Here is a 16592-nt window from a genome sequence, read left to right on the forward strand (position 1 = left end):
CTCTCTTCTCTTTAATAAGAATTATCTTTTGGACATTCAATTTACATTTTATATGTGGTTATTTGATTTTTAAAGTTAATTAAACTATTCCTCATTAATCTGTACTTTTTTGTACTGAATGATTTAATTTGATTAGTTTGCAAGTCCATTGTATCTATCTCATTTTTCTTTAATAGGTCAAGAAAGCGCAAGCACCAGTACCGCAGGAAAAGCCAGAAGAACTATAAGTGATAGGTGGGAAAGTCAGCTGTGGAGAGAGAAAAAGTTTGGCTTAATTGATCACCTGCATTACAGCCATGTTTATCCTGAAAGTATTCCACGAAAATTTATTTTCGAGCAGAGAAAGTTTCTTACTGAGCAGTTTAATTCTCAGCCTGCAAAGTACATACCACCAGAGGGAAGGCCCCCAAACCTTGAGGACTTTAAGAGTGCCCTGAGCCTTGGACATTTTGAAGTAACCATCCTAGGTAAGCGAAGTGTTCTTTTCTTTGAATATCATTAATTTAATATATTTTTAATATAGACGATACTATTTTGCTTGGAAAAAAATAAGCTCCCCCTCCAAAAAAAAAAAAAATGTCCAAGGAGAGTTCCTGTTTAGCTCAAACCAATGGAGGCATGGAGCGCTAATTCTGAATACATTAAGCTCTAATTGTGGGCTTTTAAACATTGGCAAGTCCTAGGAAAGTATTTGGGCAGAGAAGAATGGGAAGGGACCAACAGAACTTTCCTCACCCCTGACTACCTGACTACTTCTGAAACGAATTTTGTTTTCTTTAGCCACCACTTTCTTGCTCAGGTACTCTGCCTCTTTCTCAGTGTATCTGAACCATTGACAGGTAAAAAGTATGTTAAAGAGAAAAGGGGCACCAATTGAGAGAAACTTCTATGAACAGAGTTCTGTTTAGTCCCTGAAAAAAATGAAATTCTCAAGTAACTCAGGTTGTAACAGAAAGAAGCTAAAAAACTTCCCTGGTCTATAAGGGAAAATAAACGGATGTTCTCAGGTTACTCAAACCTGAGAAGTAGCCATGGAACTTACAGAAATTTAAAAATCAACACATTTTTTTAAGAGAACAAACTGAGGGTTACCAGAGGAAAGACGGGTGGGGGATGGGTGAACTAGATGATGGGGATTAAGGAGTGCACTTGTTGTGATGAGCACAGGGTGACGTATTAAAGTGCTGAAGCACTATGTTGTACACCTGAAACTAATATTACACTATGTTAACTCAGTGGAATTGAAATAAAAACTTTTAAAAAGTCAAGACATTTTTAAACTTATATTTAATTTTATGTTTCTTTCCAAAGAATGAAAAATATACACATCAAAAAACTAATTCTAAAATAAAAATCTCAGCCAAAATAAGCTATTCTCAGAGTCAAAGAAAATGTTTATTTGTATTTGTATCTTAAAGGAAGGTCTTGTTACCTTAAAATTAAAAAATGAGGAAAAGTCATTAGCAAATAGATTTAATGGCTGAAAAAAGTACATTTCATAGATTTTTACATCTACAGTACTAGAATGAATTACCTTGACTTCTATCAGGATTCCTTTTTCATTTTTACTCTCTCCCACTCCCTCTTCTCTGCCTCCTCACACATATGTATATATGTTTAATTGTGTGTATGTGTACAATCTACAAAAAGTATTAATTTCTCCTGACTCTGTTAGACCTATCAGACCTGTTTCAAATGCTTCTGTTTACTAGACTGCATACTTGGTCTCTTTACATCACTTAAAAGCAAGAATCAAACGTGAAATGTGTCATTCTGTCCAGTCAGCTCTAGTCCACACTAGAATTATGCTGTTTTATGTCCCACCTGTTTTCAAGGACTTAAGGTGTTTTACAGGGATAAAAGACAGTGAAAAATAATCACAGATGGATAAAACAAAACAGAACATTTAAAAGGAAACAGAAAAAGTACGTATTACTAGATACTTGCAAATAACTAAGTTACCAGTTGGCGGTAATTTTTGGTCAACTTTCTGGCAGGGAGAAAGAAAGGGATTTTTTCCTGATGAGGTATTCAATGTTAAAGTTAAAAGAAGTTTGGATATCATCTAGTCCTATACCCTGGCTAGGTAGAACCAAGGCCACGATTAGAAATCATGTCTCCTATTACAGACGAAACAAACACTCATATATAGAAAACCTATTATTTTTTCCTTTATTAAAACTCACGTCAGATTTTACCAAATGAAGTTGTTGTATAAATAAGATAGAATAATAGTAGTTTGATATTTTCATCTGTAGTTTTCTTTTTTAAAGATATAGAAATGTTCTTCAGGTAATTGATCCTTTCATCAAACTTATAATATATATTCAATATAATAATTAGTCAAAGCTTAGTAACATTTCTGTAAAGGAGTATATTTTCACCTTATTTATCATAAAATCCATATACTAGCTCTCTAATGGCTAACTTAATACATAAATGAAACCTAGAGAACTAAAATAAATGGTACTGATCCATTGATTCATTTTTTTTAATATTTCAAGTTTTTATTTAAATTTTAGTTAACATATAGTGTGATATTAGTTTCAGGAGTAGAATCCAGCAAGTCATCACTTATATAACACCTAGTGCTGATCCACTGATTCTTATAGAACCTTGATGAGAAGAGGTAACCTATCAAAATCATCCAAGGGAGGCCTTCCCACACTCCTTAAAATTTTGGTACACTGCAGAGAAGCAGCCTATTCAATGTCCCTTACCTTCCTAAGGGAGACTTACTGCTACACCAGAGCCAATGACAAGAATGTGTCCTGCTTGTCTGGTATGCAGGAATAGAATTAAGATTGAGAAATACTGCTCTCTTAATAGGATTTGAAGTATGGATATTCTCAGATTTTGGGTTTTTTAAAAGATTTTATTTATTTATTTGAGAGAGAGAGAACATTAGAGAGAGAGAGCAAGCACAAGTGAGGATCAGAGGGAGAGGGAGAGAAGCAAACTCCCTGCAGAGCAGGGAGACCAACTTGGGACTCAGTCCCAGGACCCTGGGATCATGACCTGAAGCATAGGCAGACACAACCAAATGAGCCACGCTGGCGCCCCAGATATTCTCAGATTTTGGTTAAAATTAGCGGTGAATATCAGATGTGAAAGTGGTGAATTTATTATACCTTTTGTGAAAATATGAAACCTAAGTTGTATTATGAGACCAGACAATGGGCAATCCGTCGTAAGCATGGTGTGAGCAATGAACTCAAAAGAAACGATTACATCTCTTAATATGGTACTATTTGTTAAAAGATATAATCCTAAAACTGAAAGATGACCTTATATGTGTTCAGAACATGGGGGTATACTTGTTCTGTAAAGAGCCAAGTAGTAAATGTTTGAGGCTTTGCAGGCCATACAGTATCTGTCCCAACTACTTAGTTCTCCTGTTTTAGTGTGAAAGCAGTCATAGACAATATATAAATGAATGTGCATGGCTGTGTTTGGATAAAACTTTATTTATAGACACTGAAATTTGAATTGCTTATAATTTTCACATATCACAAAATATTCATTTGATTTTTTTCAAACATTTAAGATGTAAAAAAAAAATATTCTTAGCTTACAGGTTGTACAAAACCAGGTACAAGCTAGATTTGACCCCCCCGGTCATAGTTTGCTGACCCCTGTTCTAGACCTCTGTTTTTAGATAAAACTAGCTAAACCAATCCAGACAGATAAAAAATCTACATGATATTTAAAATTCTTCCAACATGAAGATTGTCCACCTACATTGTTACTATCTTCCAGTGACTAATTATCCCTCTGCAGTATCTTGCTGATCTCTGAAGGACTCAGTAATTTTGAAGTGTCTTATTCTGGGAGCTAGAAGGGTCATCCATACCACAACTCTGTTCCAAGCATTAACTCTGACTGGTCTGGGATGAATCATTATTGAGAACATAGAATGGAATTATTGATCTTCCTACATAAAATTCTAATAGCTCCCAACAACAGCGGGGTACTGTTGCAACATCAGAAACCTATTCCAGAAATGCTGATTCTTATATTAAAATCCTTGCCATACTATCTTACTTGTCTCAAATAAATAGATATTTTTAGTAAGCACTAAAACCTCAGTCCATTATTTATTATGAAATAACACACATTTCAAAAAGAAGATACTGGAATGAAGTAACAAACTAAATTTTCAGGGCCTTTAGGCCCAGTTACAAAATCTATTGGTCAGTCTTCCCTGATTTTAAGTTATTCCCCCTTTAAATACAAGAAAACAGTTTTCAAAACCTAGATTAGACTCCTAGATGGCATCAGTATATCATTGGCTCTACTAACACTGATTTAGTTACCCCCGAAATCCTGAGTCAATCAAAGCTTAAGAGTCCTCTCTCCAATTTGCATCTGACTTAGGCAATAAGGATCATAATGTTCAGCCAGTCTTTTGTAAACCTCTGTAGGTCATCCGCTTTGTCTCATGCAAGGCAAGAGAAACTCCCCCAATTTTTTATATGGTTTGTTCTTTTCCTTTTTTGTAAAATGCTTCTAAAAGATAATTTAAAATTTAATAGCATTAATTATAACATCAAAGCAATTTAATATGCTGTGGTTATATTGAAATAATAAGGATTTACTTGACCTTGACGTTTTTCTTCTATTAAAGCAACCAAGCAGGCCAACATAACTCCTTCCCTCCTTGGTCCTAGCTGCGGGCTCAGGGCCAATTATTTTTACCCATAAAGTATGCCTTCTTCCTTTCTGAAGCCTATCAGAACCATTAACTGAATAGCATTGAGTTTTCTCACTGTTGGTTACCTCACTGACGACATCCTCAGGATATCGTATCCCACTGAGATGCTTCTCCACTCTTATATCTCAGTAGAGCAGTATGCTGAATTATATGGGTTCCAGAGCTAGGTTACTGTTGCCACACCTTAATTCTGTCTCTAATTTCATTGCATAATGAAAGTAATTTTAATGTATGAAACCTGAAGTACCTACTATCAGATTTCATCACCATAAGACACCCGTTTCCCCCATATTTTAACCTCTTTGAAAAAATCGGTATACATCTTACAATTGAAGTCATGCCTTTGTTCAGTTGGTAGCATTTTTCTTAGTGGCATCTTAGAGTAAGTAAAATATGGTATATTGCAAGCATTATGCTAGGTGCCAGGATTATAAATTGCCTCCCCTCAAACGTGTGCATGTGTATGCACACATGCACCTACACACACACACACACACACACACACACTTTCACACTTTTTATCGGAAAAGAAATTTAGTGGTCACAAAGAATTGAAGAAGAAGATATATAAATTGCATATAACACACACTACAAAAGAATAATATGAACTAACTTGTTTGATTTTATAGTTTCCTCTAATTTTGAATATAGTCCAGATATGATCACATTTACCTAGACAGTAAAATGTAAGTTACTTACTGAAGTAACACATAAACAGGAAGTCACCACTGAAATACAAATGTATGCACACTGTAGGAAGGATATTTGTGTTCATCTCCATTGGTAACAGGAATACAGATGAATTCATATTTGAACACTTAATGTACAAATGTCTTAAAGTCTAGTATTTGAAAACTATAGGTAAAAAATGCATACATGTACATTCATTTTCTCAATTTAACAAGTACTTACTGAGCATCTAATGTGTGCCCAGCACTGTTCTAAGTCCTGAGGTTATAAGGTTACATGAGTGAACACAACAAATAAAAGAGCTTGCTGATAAAAGAGATGGTGATAAATGCTAGAAAGGGGTTTGAGTGTAAGGTAGTAGGAAAAGATTACATTTTATCTTTTGGGGTGGGGTGCAGAGAGAGAGGAAGAGAAAGAATCTTTATCAGGCTCCATGCCCAGTGTGGAGCCTGGTTTGGGACACAATCTCACAACCCTGAGATCATGATCTGAGCCAAAATCAAGAATCAGATGCTTAACGGACTGAGGCACCCAAGCGCCCTGGAAAGGATTACATTTTAATAGAGTGGTCAGGGTTAGAGCTAACATTTCACAAATGTAAAAGTAACATTTCACAGAATCCTGATGGGGGTGAAAGAACAATCTGGTTATCTGAGGAAAGAATATTCTAGGCACAGAAACAGCAAGTATGGAGGCTCTAAGGCCTGTTTACTTATACATTTGTACCCGGAACTCTAGTTTTAACCAAAGAGCTCACGACAAATTTCATGAGTAATGATGAAGCTAAACTCGCCGTATTTTATAATGTAGAAAATAATTCAAAATAGTATCAATGACACAGAGATAATAAAACTATCTTTCTGAGAATATCAGGATTTCCAACTTCTGATATTTTCTCAATTCTAAGCCCATATTTTCTTTTTTTTTTACATTTGGGAGTTGGAATGCATCTTACAGTCAATGGATGCATTTAATGCAGTTTCCTTTTTATTAAAACTGTTATTAAGTTGATGGTATATCTTAGAGTTAAATTTGGTCTTAGAATCAAGGAAATAAGATACCAGCATGTGTACTTCTACTTGAGTTTTGCAACATTGCTTAGAGTTATGGGATAGTTACACTTCTTATACTGAATTGAAATCCTCAGTAAATTATGGATATCATGACTATTACAGTTTATGAATACCAAGTTTTAGTAATCCTTAAAACCTTTAAAGAGCCCTTAATTGTATGTTAACTTAAAGCTGTGGAGATTCAGTGTCGTTTGCCCATAAAAAGCAAAAAAATATACTGTGTCTGGGTAGCTCAGATGGTTAAGCGTCTGCCTTTGGCTCAGGTCATGATCCCAGGAGCCTGGGATGTAGCAGTATCCCTGCCCAGTGGGAAGTCTTCTTCTCCCTCTCCCTCTGCCATTCTCTCCACTTGCACTCTCTGGCTCTATCTCTCTGTCAAATAGAGAAATAAAATAATTTTTTTTAAAAAGGCAAAAAAATGCCCTTGTGTTTCTGGATCAGTTTGCAGTTTAACAGGAAGGAGTTTGTTTACCTATCACTGACCCATGCCCAGTAGTTAAGAACCACTATAGCGATGAGTAGAGGAGATAATAAGGTCATAGAATCTATAAAACTTGCTTGCTATGTATCAGGGAAGAACAAAAGGAAGGAGTTAAGGATAACCTCCAGGATTCTGTTTGGGGTGACTGGGTAGAATTCATAGGGTTTTCAAGCTGTGTTCTGTGTGTTTACCCTTCCTTCAGTCAAGATGGTCTCCTTACTCTGATCTATAATTTTGGCTACTCCCTGCCCTGCCGGAAATAACTTCTCTCTTGTTTATTTAAATGCTATTCAACCTTTTGTACCCAGCTCAAAGCCTTGCCTCTAAAAAGTCTTTAAAAGAAAGGTTTTTGTTTTGTTTTGTTTTGTTTTGTTTTGTTTTTAGTGAGAAAGCATGCAAAAACAGGGGGAAGGGCAGAGGGAAAGAATCCTCAAGCCAACTGCCCCCTGAGTGCAGAACCCAATGCAGGGCTCAATCTCAGGACCCAGAAATCATGACCTGAACTGAAATCAGGAGTCATACACTTAACCGAATGAGCCTCCCAATCACCCCTAAGAAGTCTTTTATATTCACCCTAGTAGACATTAACCCATACAAAGAGATGACAGTCACAGGTCAGGATTTACTTTGGTTGCTCCCCCATAGCCCCTTTTCTGCTGCAACTTTTATAGCCCTAATGGCAAGTAAATGAAGTTTGTATTGTATAGTTAAGGACAGATGGGACCTTGTACTACCATCCCTGGCTTTGCTTGAGTCATACATCCTTAAGTCCAAATGGCATAAAGGGAACCAATAGTTATCTCTGAATTGTTCTATTCTGTAATGGCCCCTGACATAATGACCAAAAAAAATATTCTACATGTCTTCATTTATGTGACTAGGTCATCCTCTGGATATTAAAATTTAAATCATCTATCAGTAAGTAAAACACTTTGGGGTTTTTGGGGGGGTTATGATTTTTGTGGGGTTTTTTGGTTTTTGATAAAACATTTTCGATTGTTATTTCCAGGAGTGGTGACAGACTGCACTAAAGTGCCTCCTCTTCAGCCAGTTGCATGTATTCTTAAAGTTTTGCACAGCAAAGGGTTTAGTTCCTGGCTTTGAAACCATGCATTTACACACGTGAAACTATGTGACATATGTCAGGATCAAACCAGCAAACCTGGCCTCATTACCTTCCTGGACTAACCCACTTTTAACAAATTGTGGTTTTTCTATATAGGTCTGAATCATGAGATCGCAATTGATGTTGCATTCCTGCCCATGTATTGTCCTGAAGACCTCCGAACATCCCAAATCGACACATTACTAACCTGCATGAATTACAGCTGTGTGTATCCGCAGGATGAACCTGGAAATGACACATTGGCAGGTTCAAGAGCACTTGCAGGTAAGATAATTTCAGTATTCCTTTCACTCAGAAGATAAAATTAATATCATAAACACTTCTAGTCTTAAGATGTGATTATATAAATGGTTCTAGCTTTAACATTCAATATAATTTAAAGGGGCGTTTGGTAAATGTGCCCCAAGATTTATAAATGAGAATATATTTTTAAATAAAATTGGATAAATTAATGGTTTTGATTCCAGGCAGACATTAAGAATGTTCTAATACATTTCTAAATGTAAGTATTCATTAGATTTAAGTGATATAACATGGAGCAGTGCCAATTCAACGCTTCTTTCCTTTTAACTAAGGCGAGATGATCTGTCCTTTCATCTTAAAATTGCCTGAAATTTTAAGACCTCCACAGCATAGTACAGTATGGTTGTTTTCTCTTATAAATGTTTAGTTATTCAAGTGCTATGCACTAAATTCCTTGAGGGCGGCTAGGAGTTCATGTAATCCCAATAGTGAAACACTTCAACCGACTAATGTTTAGGCTGCTACATAATTTACTGAACTCTAAATTATTTCTATATTCCTGTAAAATTATGTATCCAGTTATAATTATCTACTTCCTGTTGTCATCTCTCTTTCCTGAGCGGGTAGTAAAGTTTCTAGCAGTTCTCATTGAGCTTAGAAGGATATTAAATTTAAAAGAGCTTTTAAGACAGCCTTTATTATCTTGGGATTTTGTGGTGGGTCTTTCTAAGCTGATGAAACTCTTGAGTGCATATTGTTTTTAAACAAGTCTTATGAACTGTGCCTGATGAAGTAACTTTTGGCAGGAATGGTTACTGCAAACTAAGCTTGAATCTCTTGTTTTATGAGTCTTTTATTTTTACCACAGTTTATTTTAGAAATGATATAGTAGTTGACTTTGCAGTATTACTTTCTACATTGCAGCTCTTTTCACTTCCAGAAAGTCCAGATTTCTTAATTAGTGCCCTAATATATAATTTAAATATTTGTGTATTTATTTTCTTATGACATACAACATCTACTTTCATCACATTTCTTCTGCTATGTGTATATGTTATTATTGGTATGAAATATCAAGGCAAAATTCTCAGTTGCTAATGTCAGTTGTTCTCCAAAAGTCACTAACATGGTCACCTGAAAAAATCTAGTATCATACTGCCCAGTCAGTTAATCTTTGAAACATGAAGGGCAAGAACCACTAGAAAAGTGATGTGGTAATCAAAAGGAAGGTGATTTGTTTCAAGCAGAATATGTCCCAAACCATTTGTTGAAGATATTTTTTTCCCATTGGATATTCTTTCCTGCTATGTTGAAGATCAATTGATCATATAGTTGTGAGTCCATTTCTGGGGTTTCTATTCTGTTCCATTGATTTATGTGTGTTTTTATGCCAGTACCATACTGTTTTGATTACTATAACTTTGTAATATAACCTGAAGTCCAGGATGTGATGCCTCCAGCTCTGCTTTTTCAAGATTGCTTCAGCTATTCTGGATCTTTTGAAGTTCCATATAAACTTTAGGATTGTTTCATCTAGTTCTGTGAAAAATGCTGTTGGTATTTTGATAAGGATTGCATAAGATCTGTAGATTGCTTTGGGTAGTACAGACATTTTAACAGTATTTTTTCTTCCAACCTATGTGTATGGAATGTCTTTCCATTTCTTTATGTCATCTTCAATTTCTTTCATCAATGTTTTAGAGTTTTCAGAGTACACGTCTTTCATCTCTTTGGTGAGATTTATTCCTGGGTATCTTATTATTTTGGTTACAGTTGTGATGGGGTGTCTTTTTATTTTTCTGCTGTTTTCATTATTACTGTATAGAAATGCAACTGATTTCTGTATGTTTATTTTGTATCCTATGACTTTAGTGAATTTTTTTAATCAATTCTAGCAGTTTTTTGCTGGAGTCTTTCATGCCGTCTACAAATACTGAATGGTTTACTTCTTCCTTACCAATTTGGTTGGCTTTTGTTCTTTTTTGTTGTCTGATTGCTGTAGCTAGGAATTCCAGGACTATACTGAATAAAAGTGGTGAGAATAGACATCCTCATCGTGTTCCTGACCTTAGGGGAAAAAACTCAGTTTTTTCCCATTTAGGATGATGTTAGCTGTGGGTTTTCCATGTATGGCATTTATTATGTTGAGGTATGTTCTCTCTAGAACTACTTTGCAGAGGTTTTTCATCATCTATGGATGTTGAGCTTTATCAAATGCTTTACCTGTGTCTATTGAAGTGATCATATGGTTTTTAGCCTTTCTTTTATTCATGTGATTTATCATGTTGATTGATTTGCAAATATTAAACCACCCTTGCAACTGGGAATAAATCTCATTTGGTCACCCACACACACACACACACACAGAGTCTTAAAGAAATACACATACATGGAATTATAGTAAACATATAGTTCCATAACCACTTTTTTCCTCTTGACAATGTATCTTGAATAGCTTTCATGTTAGTATATAGAGAGCTGCTTCATTAATTTTAATACCTATAAATATTTATCTATGTGTATGTACCAAAATTATTTACTCAATCCCCTAGTGATTGGTATTAAGATTATTTTCAAATATTTTGGCTCTCAGCAAAGAGTACCACGATGAGTATCTATCTATCTATCTGTGTGTATATACATATTTTTTGCACTTATACACATATCTGTAAGATGAATTCTTAGAAAAGTAGTCACTGACTCAAATATGTAGGCATTTAAAATTTTGGCAGATACTGTCACATTGTCATCCAAAAAGTTTATACTGATTTACACTTTTACCAAAGGCAAGAATCGCACTTTACTCACACCTTTAGAAATGCTAGGTATTGTTGTTCTTGTTATTCTTTGGCAGACTGATGGCAAAAGAAGTCACCTTCACTGTGAGCATCTGTGATGTTTCGAAAAAAGTACAGTTTTTATACACAAGTCTAACAATTTAAAGTGAAATGTAGAGAAGCTCATTCTAAGGTGCTTCTAAGAGAATCCCTATGTGATGGAAATAATAACATCCTAATTTCATACTACATTTTCTTTTTTTTTTTCATATTAGGTTTTCTTAAGTAGAAAATGATTGTTTGCTAATACCTGAGCTTTGTGTCAGCCACCATTCTAGGTGCCCTACATCCTGAGTATTTAATCTGCACATTCTCTAACGTAGTACCAGATGAGTAGTTTGAGAGGTCGTCATTTGCTCAAAGCATTAACACAAGTAGGCAGAGTCACTTACCCAAACAGTAGATTTACTTATACTTTATGTTTCAGTCACTCTGTTAATCATTATTTATAAAAGTCAATATATGATAACAATTCGAATTATTAAGGTTTGGGTTGTTGCTGTTAGTATCAAAGCTTAAGATCTCCAAATCTTTCCAAAGCATCTAGATTAAAGTCCATCCCATTCAAAGAAGAAGAAAGTTATATAGTTATTTTCTATATTTGTCATTATTATACTCATTGTGCATTAGTGAATTTGCACAGTTGTAAATCATTCATCAGATTTTGTGACATATTTAACAGAGGTGGCTTTAATTATGAAGTTAACAAAGACTAAGCTTGAGAAGCCCTCACTTGCTTCAGTATTGTTATGTATAAAAGGGGATTCTAAATAGTATGCCCTTGGGGCACCTGGGTGGCTTAGTCGATTGAGCATCTGCCTTCAACTCAGGTCGTGATCCCAGGGTCTGAGTCAAGCCCCAAATTGGGCTCCCAGCTCAGTGGGGAGTCTTTCTCCCTCTCACACTGCCTGTGTGCTCTCCCCCCACCCTCCAAAAAAAAGTCTTAATAAACAAACAAACAAACAGTATGCCCTTCAGGCCCCACAAAACCTAGATCCACCACTGGCTTTTAGGTACAGCTTTACAGCCTATGAAGGTTAAGAGCACATGTCTTGAGGCCAAATTCATAGAGACAGAAAGTAAAACAGAGGTAACTAATGGGGAGTTACGATTTTAAAGATATGCGAATTTCTGTTTGGGATGATGAAAAAGTTCTGAAAATGGATAGCAGTCATGGTTGCACAATACTGTGTGAATATGTCACACAGATAATACTACTAATGTCAAAATATGGACTGATATTCCAAAGCCATGTGGCTCTGCGTAATGTTTTCACTTTCTCGTACTTAAAATGAAGTCTTTGTCATGTGTAGCCATTGAAGTCTGTGATCCGTTAGCTTAGTAGTGGTCAGTTAGTGCTTTGGAAGAGTTTCTTTAAACATTTGGAGGAGAGAAAAGGAAAACAGGGACAAAAATGATCTCCAGTTTTTGCCATTGGATCTGTGTTAAATGCTTACCCAGGCTGTTAAGAGGCCTGCCTTAGCTTTCACGTTCTGCTCTGCAGAGCCTGATGGTCAGCCAGAGGTGAATATTTGGAGTTTTTCCTCAGGCCTTTTCTGAGTATGCATCCAGCGTTGGGCATACATGTAGCCTTCTTGATGCCCCAGTGTACACAGGTTTTTAAAAGCCCTTATTCCCCCACATGTGTCTTTTCCCAACCCTTTCCTCCTCAGGCTTTTTGATCTGTTGCTTGTCCCAACTTTATACTTTGCCCCAGCTGCTCTGGCTAATGTTTTTGCCTCCATATGCTTTCAACAAAAGCCACTGGGGAAGCTACCCCAGTTGTGGGAATGCTCCAAATCAGGTGAAATGAAAGCAAGCTTTTGCATCTGCCCTTGAGGGAATTGCCCAATCGGTCCAAACTCACAACCATGTCTTTGAGAGTAAGTTCTGCATTGCACCGTCTGGTACTAACAGCCTACACCAGGAGTGTGAGCTGCCGTCTTCCTGGCTGCTGCTGATACAGGGAGTACATGGAGAATTTAAAGCACCTCAGTACGTTCTTTCCACTGATTGTTTTAAGTTCTTGTATAGATGCCAGAGTTCTGCAGAAGTTGATCTGAGAGTTTTTGTCAGTCTGTAAGTTGCTTTAGTGGAGGGACACAGCTCTGAAACTGCCTACTCCACCATATACAGTAATGTCCTTCACCTGATCCATTTTTGGTAGAGCTTCTTGAGAGTATCCAAAGCTAAGTGTTAGTTAATAAAGCTGTTTCAGAGGAAATATCCTTTAAAAAAAAACTTCAATTACATGTAGTTTGCTTTACATCTATTAAGTTTTGTAAAGAATTGGCAATTAAATTCTAAATAGAAAAAATTACTTTTGTACTCCCTTGAAGTGTAAACAGTAAGTTGCTTACTTGGTACCATATAAATAACCCTGAAAAAATATACGCTTACTTTAGTCCACCAAAAAGATTTGAAAAGTAAAAATAACTAAATATGGCTTTAGAATACTAGCCCGTATCTTGACATTAATAGTAGCATCTGTGTGATATATTCATTGTTATGTGCAGAAGTTACCATAATGTAACTTTGATGAATATGTGACAAATTGGAGGGAAGATGAGGGACATTTGTTAATGTTATAAGAAAAAAAGTCAGCTTATGTGATACTAAACCCAAGTAAATATTTAACTATTTTACAATACTTACCATCTGCTTTTTATTTTTAGGTGATATTATAAAAGCTGCAAGTAGACTGGATAGAGTGCATATCGTCGGTATCTTGGATATCTGTAATTTGGGTAACAATAAAGTAGAAGTCTACCTGCACAGGATTTATAGTCCAACTAAAACTTCTTAAAAATTGGCAAGTGAAATGATTACAGGTTATTAGGAGGGCACTGCTTTAAAGATATTCTCTCATTTTGTTGGTAATTTCAGCAACTGTTTTTCGGCAAGAATATTACATAAGCTCTAAAGTTATTAAGTAGTTTATGTTCGTCTTGTGTTTGAAGCTAACGCAGTTCATTTTAAATTCATTACTGAAAAGTTCATCAAAACAATTTTTGTGTATCAAGAAAATTTACCTTACTTCTATATAACTATTATCTTGACTTGTAATGATTTGTGCTCACTATTCTATTTGTGAAGTGCTTTTATTCTCAAGCCTCAGCCTAAGGCATCCTGACATAAGAGTTAACTTCTCGTGAATATTTAAAATCCTTTCACTTTTATTCAACTATAGTGGGAAATTCTGAATTGCTGATTTGAAGATTAAATTCTCCTAAAGTGGTCAACTTGCATTTCTCATGACTGTGATGGCTGTCATTTTCAAAAAGCACACATGGATTGTTATGGTCCAGTTGCCTTGGTCCTTAGTTTGGTCAGCTGTACAATGAGCGTGTTAAATTGTCTTAAGGATTTTCACTCTTTATTGTGACTTTTATCCTTCGAATTTCTAAATGTTTTGACCAGTGTGTGAGCTTAAAAGCCAGAGGCTACGTGGCTGTACTTTTGCTGTATTCATGTGTAGTTTTGGTACATGTAATGTGAGTTTAAATAGTGAAATTTTATCTTGTATTAACATTTAAAGTGTGCATACTGAAAATATAAAACAGTGACTAAGGGGATTTTATTCTGGTTATCTATTATACTTCATTTTAACTGTAAATCACCATTCCACATTTGCAAAGCCCTGTGGTTGACAGTTATGTGGTTAGTTAGATGACCAAAATGACCATCACGTGAGTTAAAAAGTATTCAGTGTCAAGATCAATCAATCTAGATAAGCAGTTACCTTGTGTGGTTTTCTTCTAGCCCTCTGGTTCTGTGACTTCATATGCTATATATTTTAAATGTTTTGGGCAGCTCGTGAATCTAAAGACAGATGCTGTACTTTGTTCATCAAGGCATTCAGCATTTTGTTCCTTATAATTGTGTTTAAATGTTAATTAAAATAGTGAATTCTCCTTGTGTTAAAATTTTGAGTGTATTATTAAAGTTAAAAACAGTAACTTTTTTGGTCTCTTGTCTCATTTTTAATGTATTTGACATCCCTCTTCCATATTTTTTGGCCTATAATAGACTACATATACCTGTTAAATGAACCAATACGATTCTTCCATGTGGGTTGAAGACTTGTTTATCAAATGGAATCTGGGTTTCTCTATTAAACTATCATAAACTTTAAAAGGCAATTCAATTTTACTGACATGTAAATGTTGTGGAAGGGAAAAATTAATACTTACATGGCTATTGACGAAAAACCTCAGGCTGAGATTTCAAAGCTACACACCTTAACGGGTATAATTTCTGTTCTCATATTGAATAAGAAATATGAACAATTTTTGAAAATTTAGGATCTTTAAAAACAACTTCCCTGGCAATTTATTTTATATTCCAGAAGCATTTCTATCTAAATTCGGAGTTACACTTCTGTGTCCACATTTTTGGTTGTTGTAAAATGGGATAGCTATGGTAGCATTTCCTAAGAAAAATACCGAACTACCATCACGAGAACTTACCTTCAAGTGAAAATGTGTTCATTAATTCCAAAGCCACACAAATATATTACCATGATGTCACCTTCAAATTAAGGAATCAATTAGTAAATTGTGAAATATTATATAATCTACTGGAGAACCACAGTCTCTCCCTTTAGATGGCATATGAGCTATACATTGAAATCCTTTGGTAACCTATTAAAGAAAGAATCTGAGCACCTGTTCTCCCTGCTATGTTTATTTCTTTATGGAATTATCCTGCGTTCATTTTATTCATATTAAAAAAGGACTTCTGGGTGCCTGGGTGGCTCAGTGGGTTAAAGCCTCTGCCTTTGGCATAGGTCATGATCCCAGGGTCCTGGGATGGAGCCCCACATCACATCGGGCTCTCTGCCCGGCAGGGAGTCTGCTTCCCTTCCTCTCTCTTGGCCTGCCTCTCTGCCTACTTGTGATCTCTGTCTGTCAAATAAATAAAATCTTTAAAAAAAGAAAAAGAAAAAGACCTCTAAGAAATTAGTGTCACCTTTATTTGATGACTAATAACATTTGATATTTTGAGCTATATAACCTCTGCCAATATGGACTTAGATTATAACCGATTCTGTTATTCTAAAGTCATTTCTGTGGTTTGTACTGGTTGCTTTTTCACTGGTTTGCTTTTTAGGTACATTTCTTTATTTTTTTTCTTTTCTCCTTTCTTAAACATTGCTACCCAAGAATTTGCAGGTACACTGATGGGAAGTAAAATATGTATTACTGAGTCCTGGGTTTTTTTTTTAATTTTATTTTTTCAGTGTTCCAAAATTCATTGTTTATGTACCACACCCAGTGCTCCATGCAATATGTGCCCTCCTTAATACCCACCACCAGGATTACCCATACCCCCACCCTCCTCCCTTCTAAAACCCTCAGTTTGTTTCTATTTTTTAAACATTTCATTTATTTATTTATTTGAGAGAGAGAGAGGAGAGCACAAGTGG

General features: G+C 35.6%; 1 protein-coding gene across 1 annotated transcript in view; it reads left to right on the top strand.

Moving 5' to 3' along the window:
• The window catches only part of RADX (RPA1 related single stranded DNA binding protein, X-linked), a gene marked incomplete at its 5' end in the record, with an annotated part of 78726 nt that extends 63614 nt beyond the window's left edge, over nt 1–15112 (top strand). The window contains 3 exons of the mRNA XM_080795561.1: nt 177–467; nt 8181–8348; nt 13840–15112. Of these exons, the coding sequence (XP_080651687.1) occupies nt 177–467; nt 8181–8348; nt 13840–13970 (590 nt within the window). The 3' untranslated portion in view covers nt 13971–15112. The remainder of the gene's footprint in view (nt 1–176; nt 468–8180; nt 8349–13839) is intronic.
• Between the last annotated feature and the right edge of the window lie 1480 nt (nt 15113–16592).

The sequence above is a fragment of the Martes martes genome, assembly GCF_963455335.1.
Source record: "Martes martes genome assembly, chromosome: X".
NCBI classification, from domain to species: Eukaryota; Metazoa; Chordata; class Mammalia; order Carnivora; family Mustelidae; genus Martes; species Martes martes.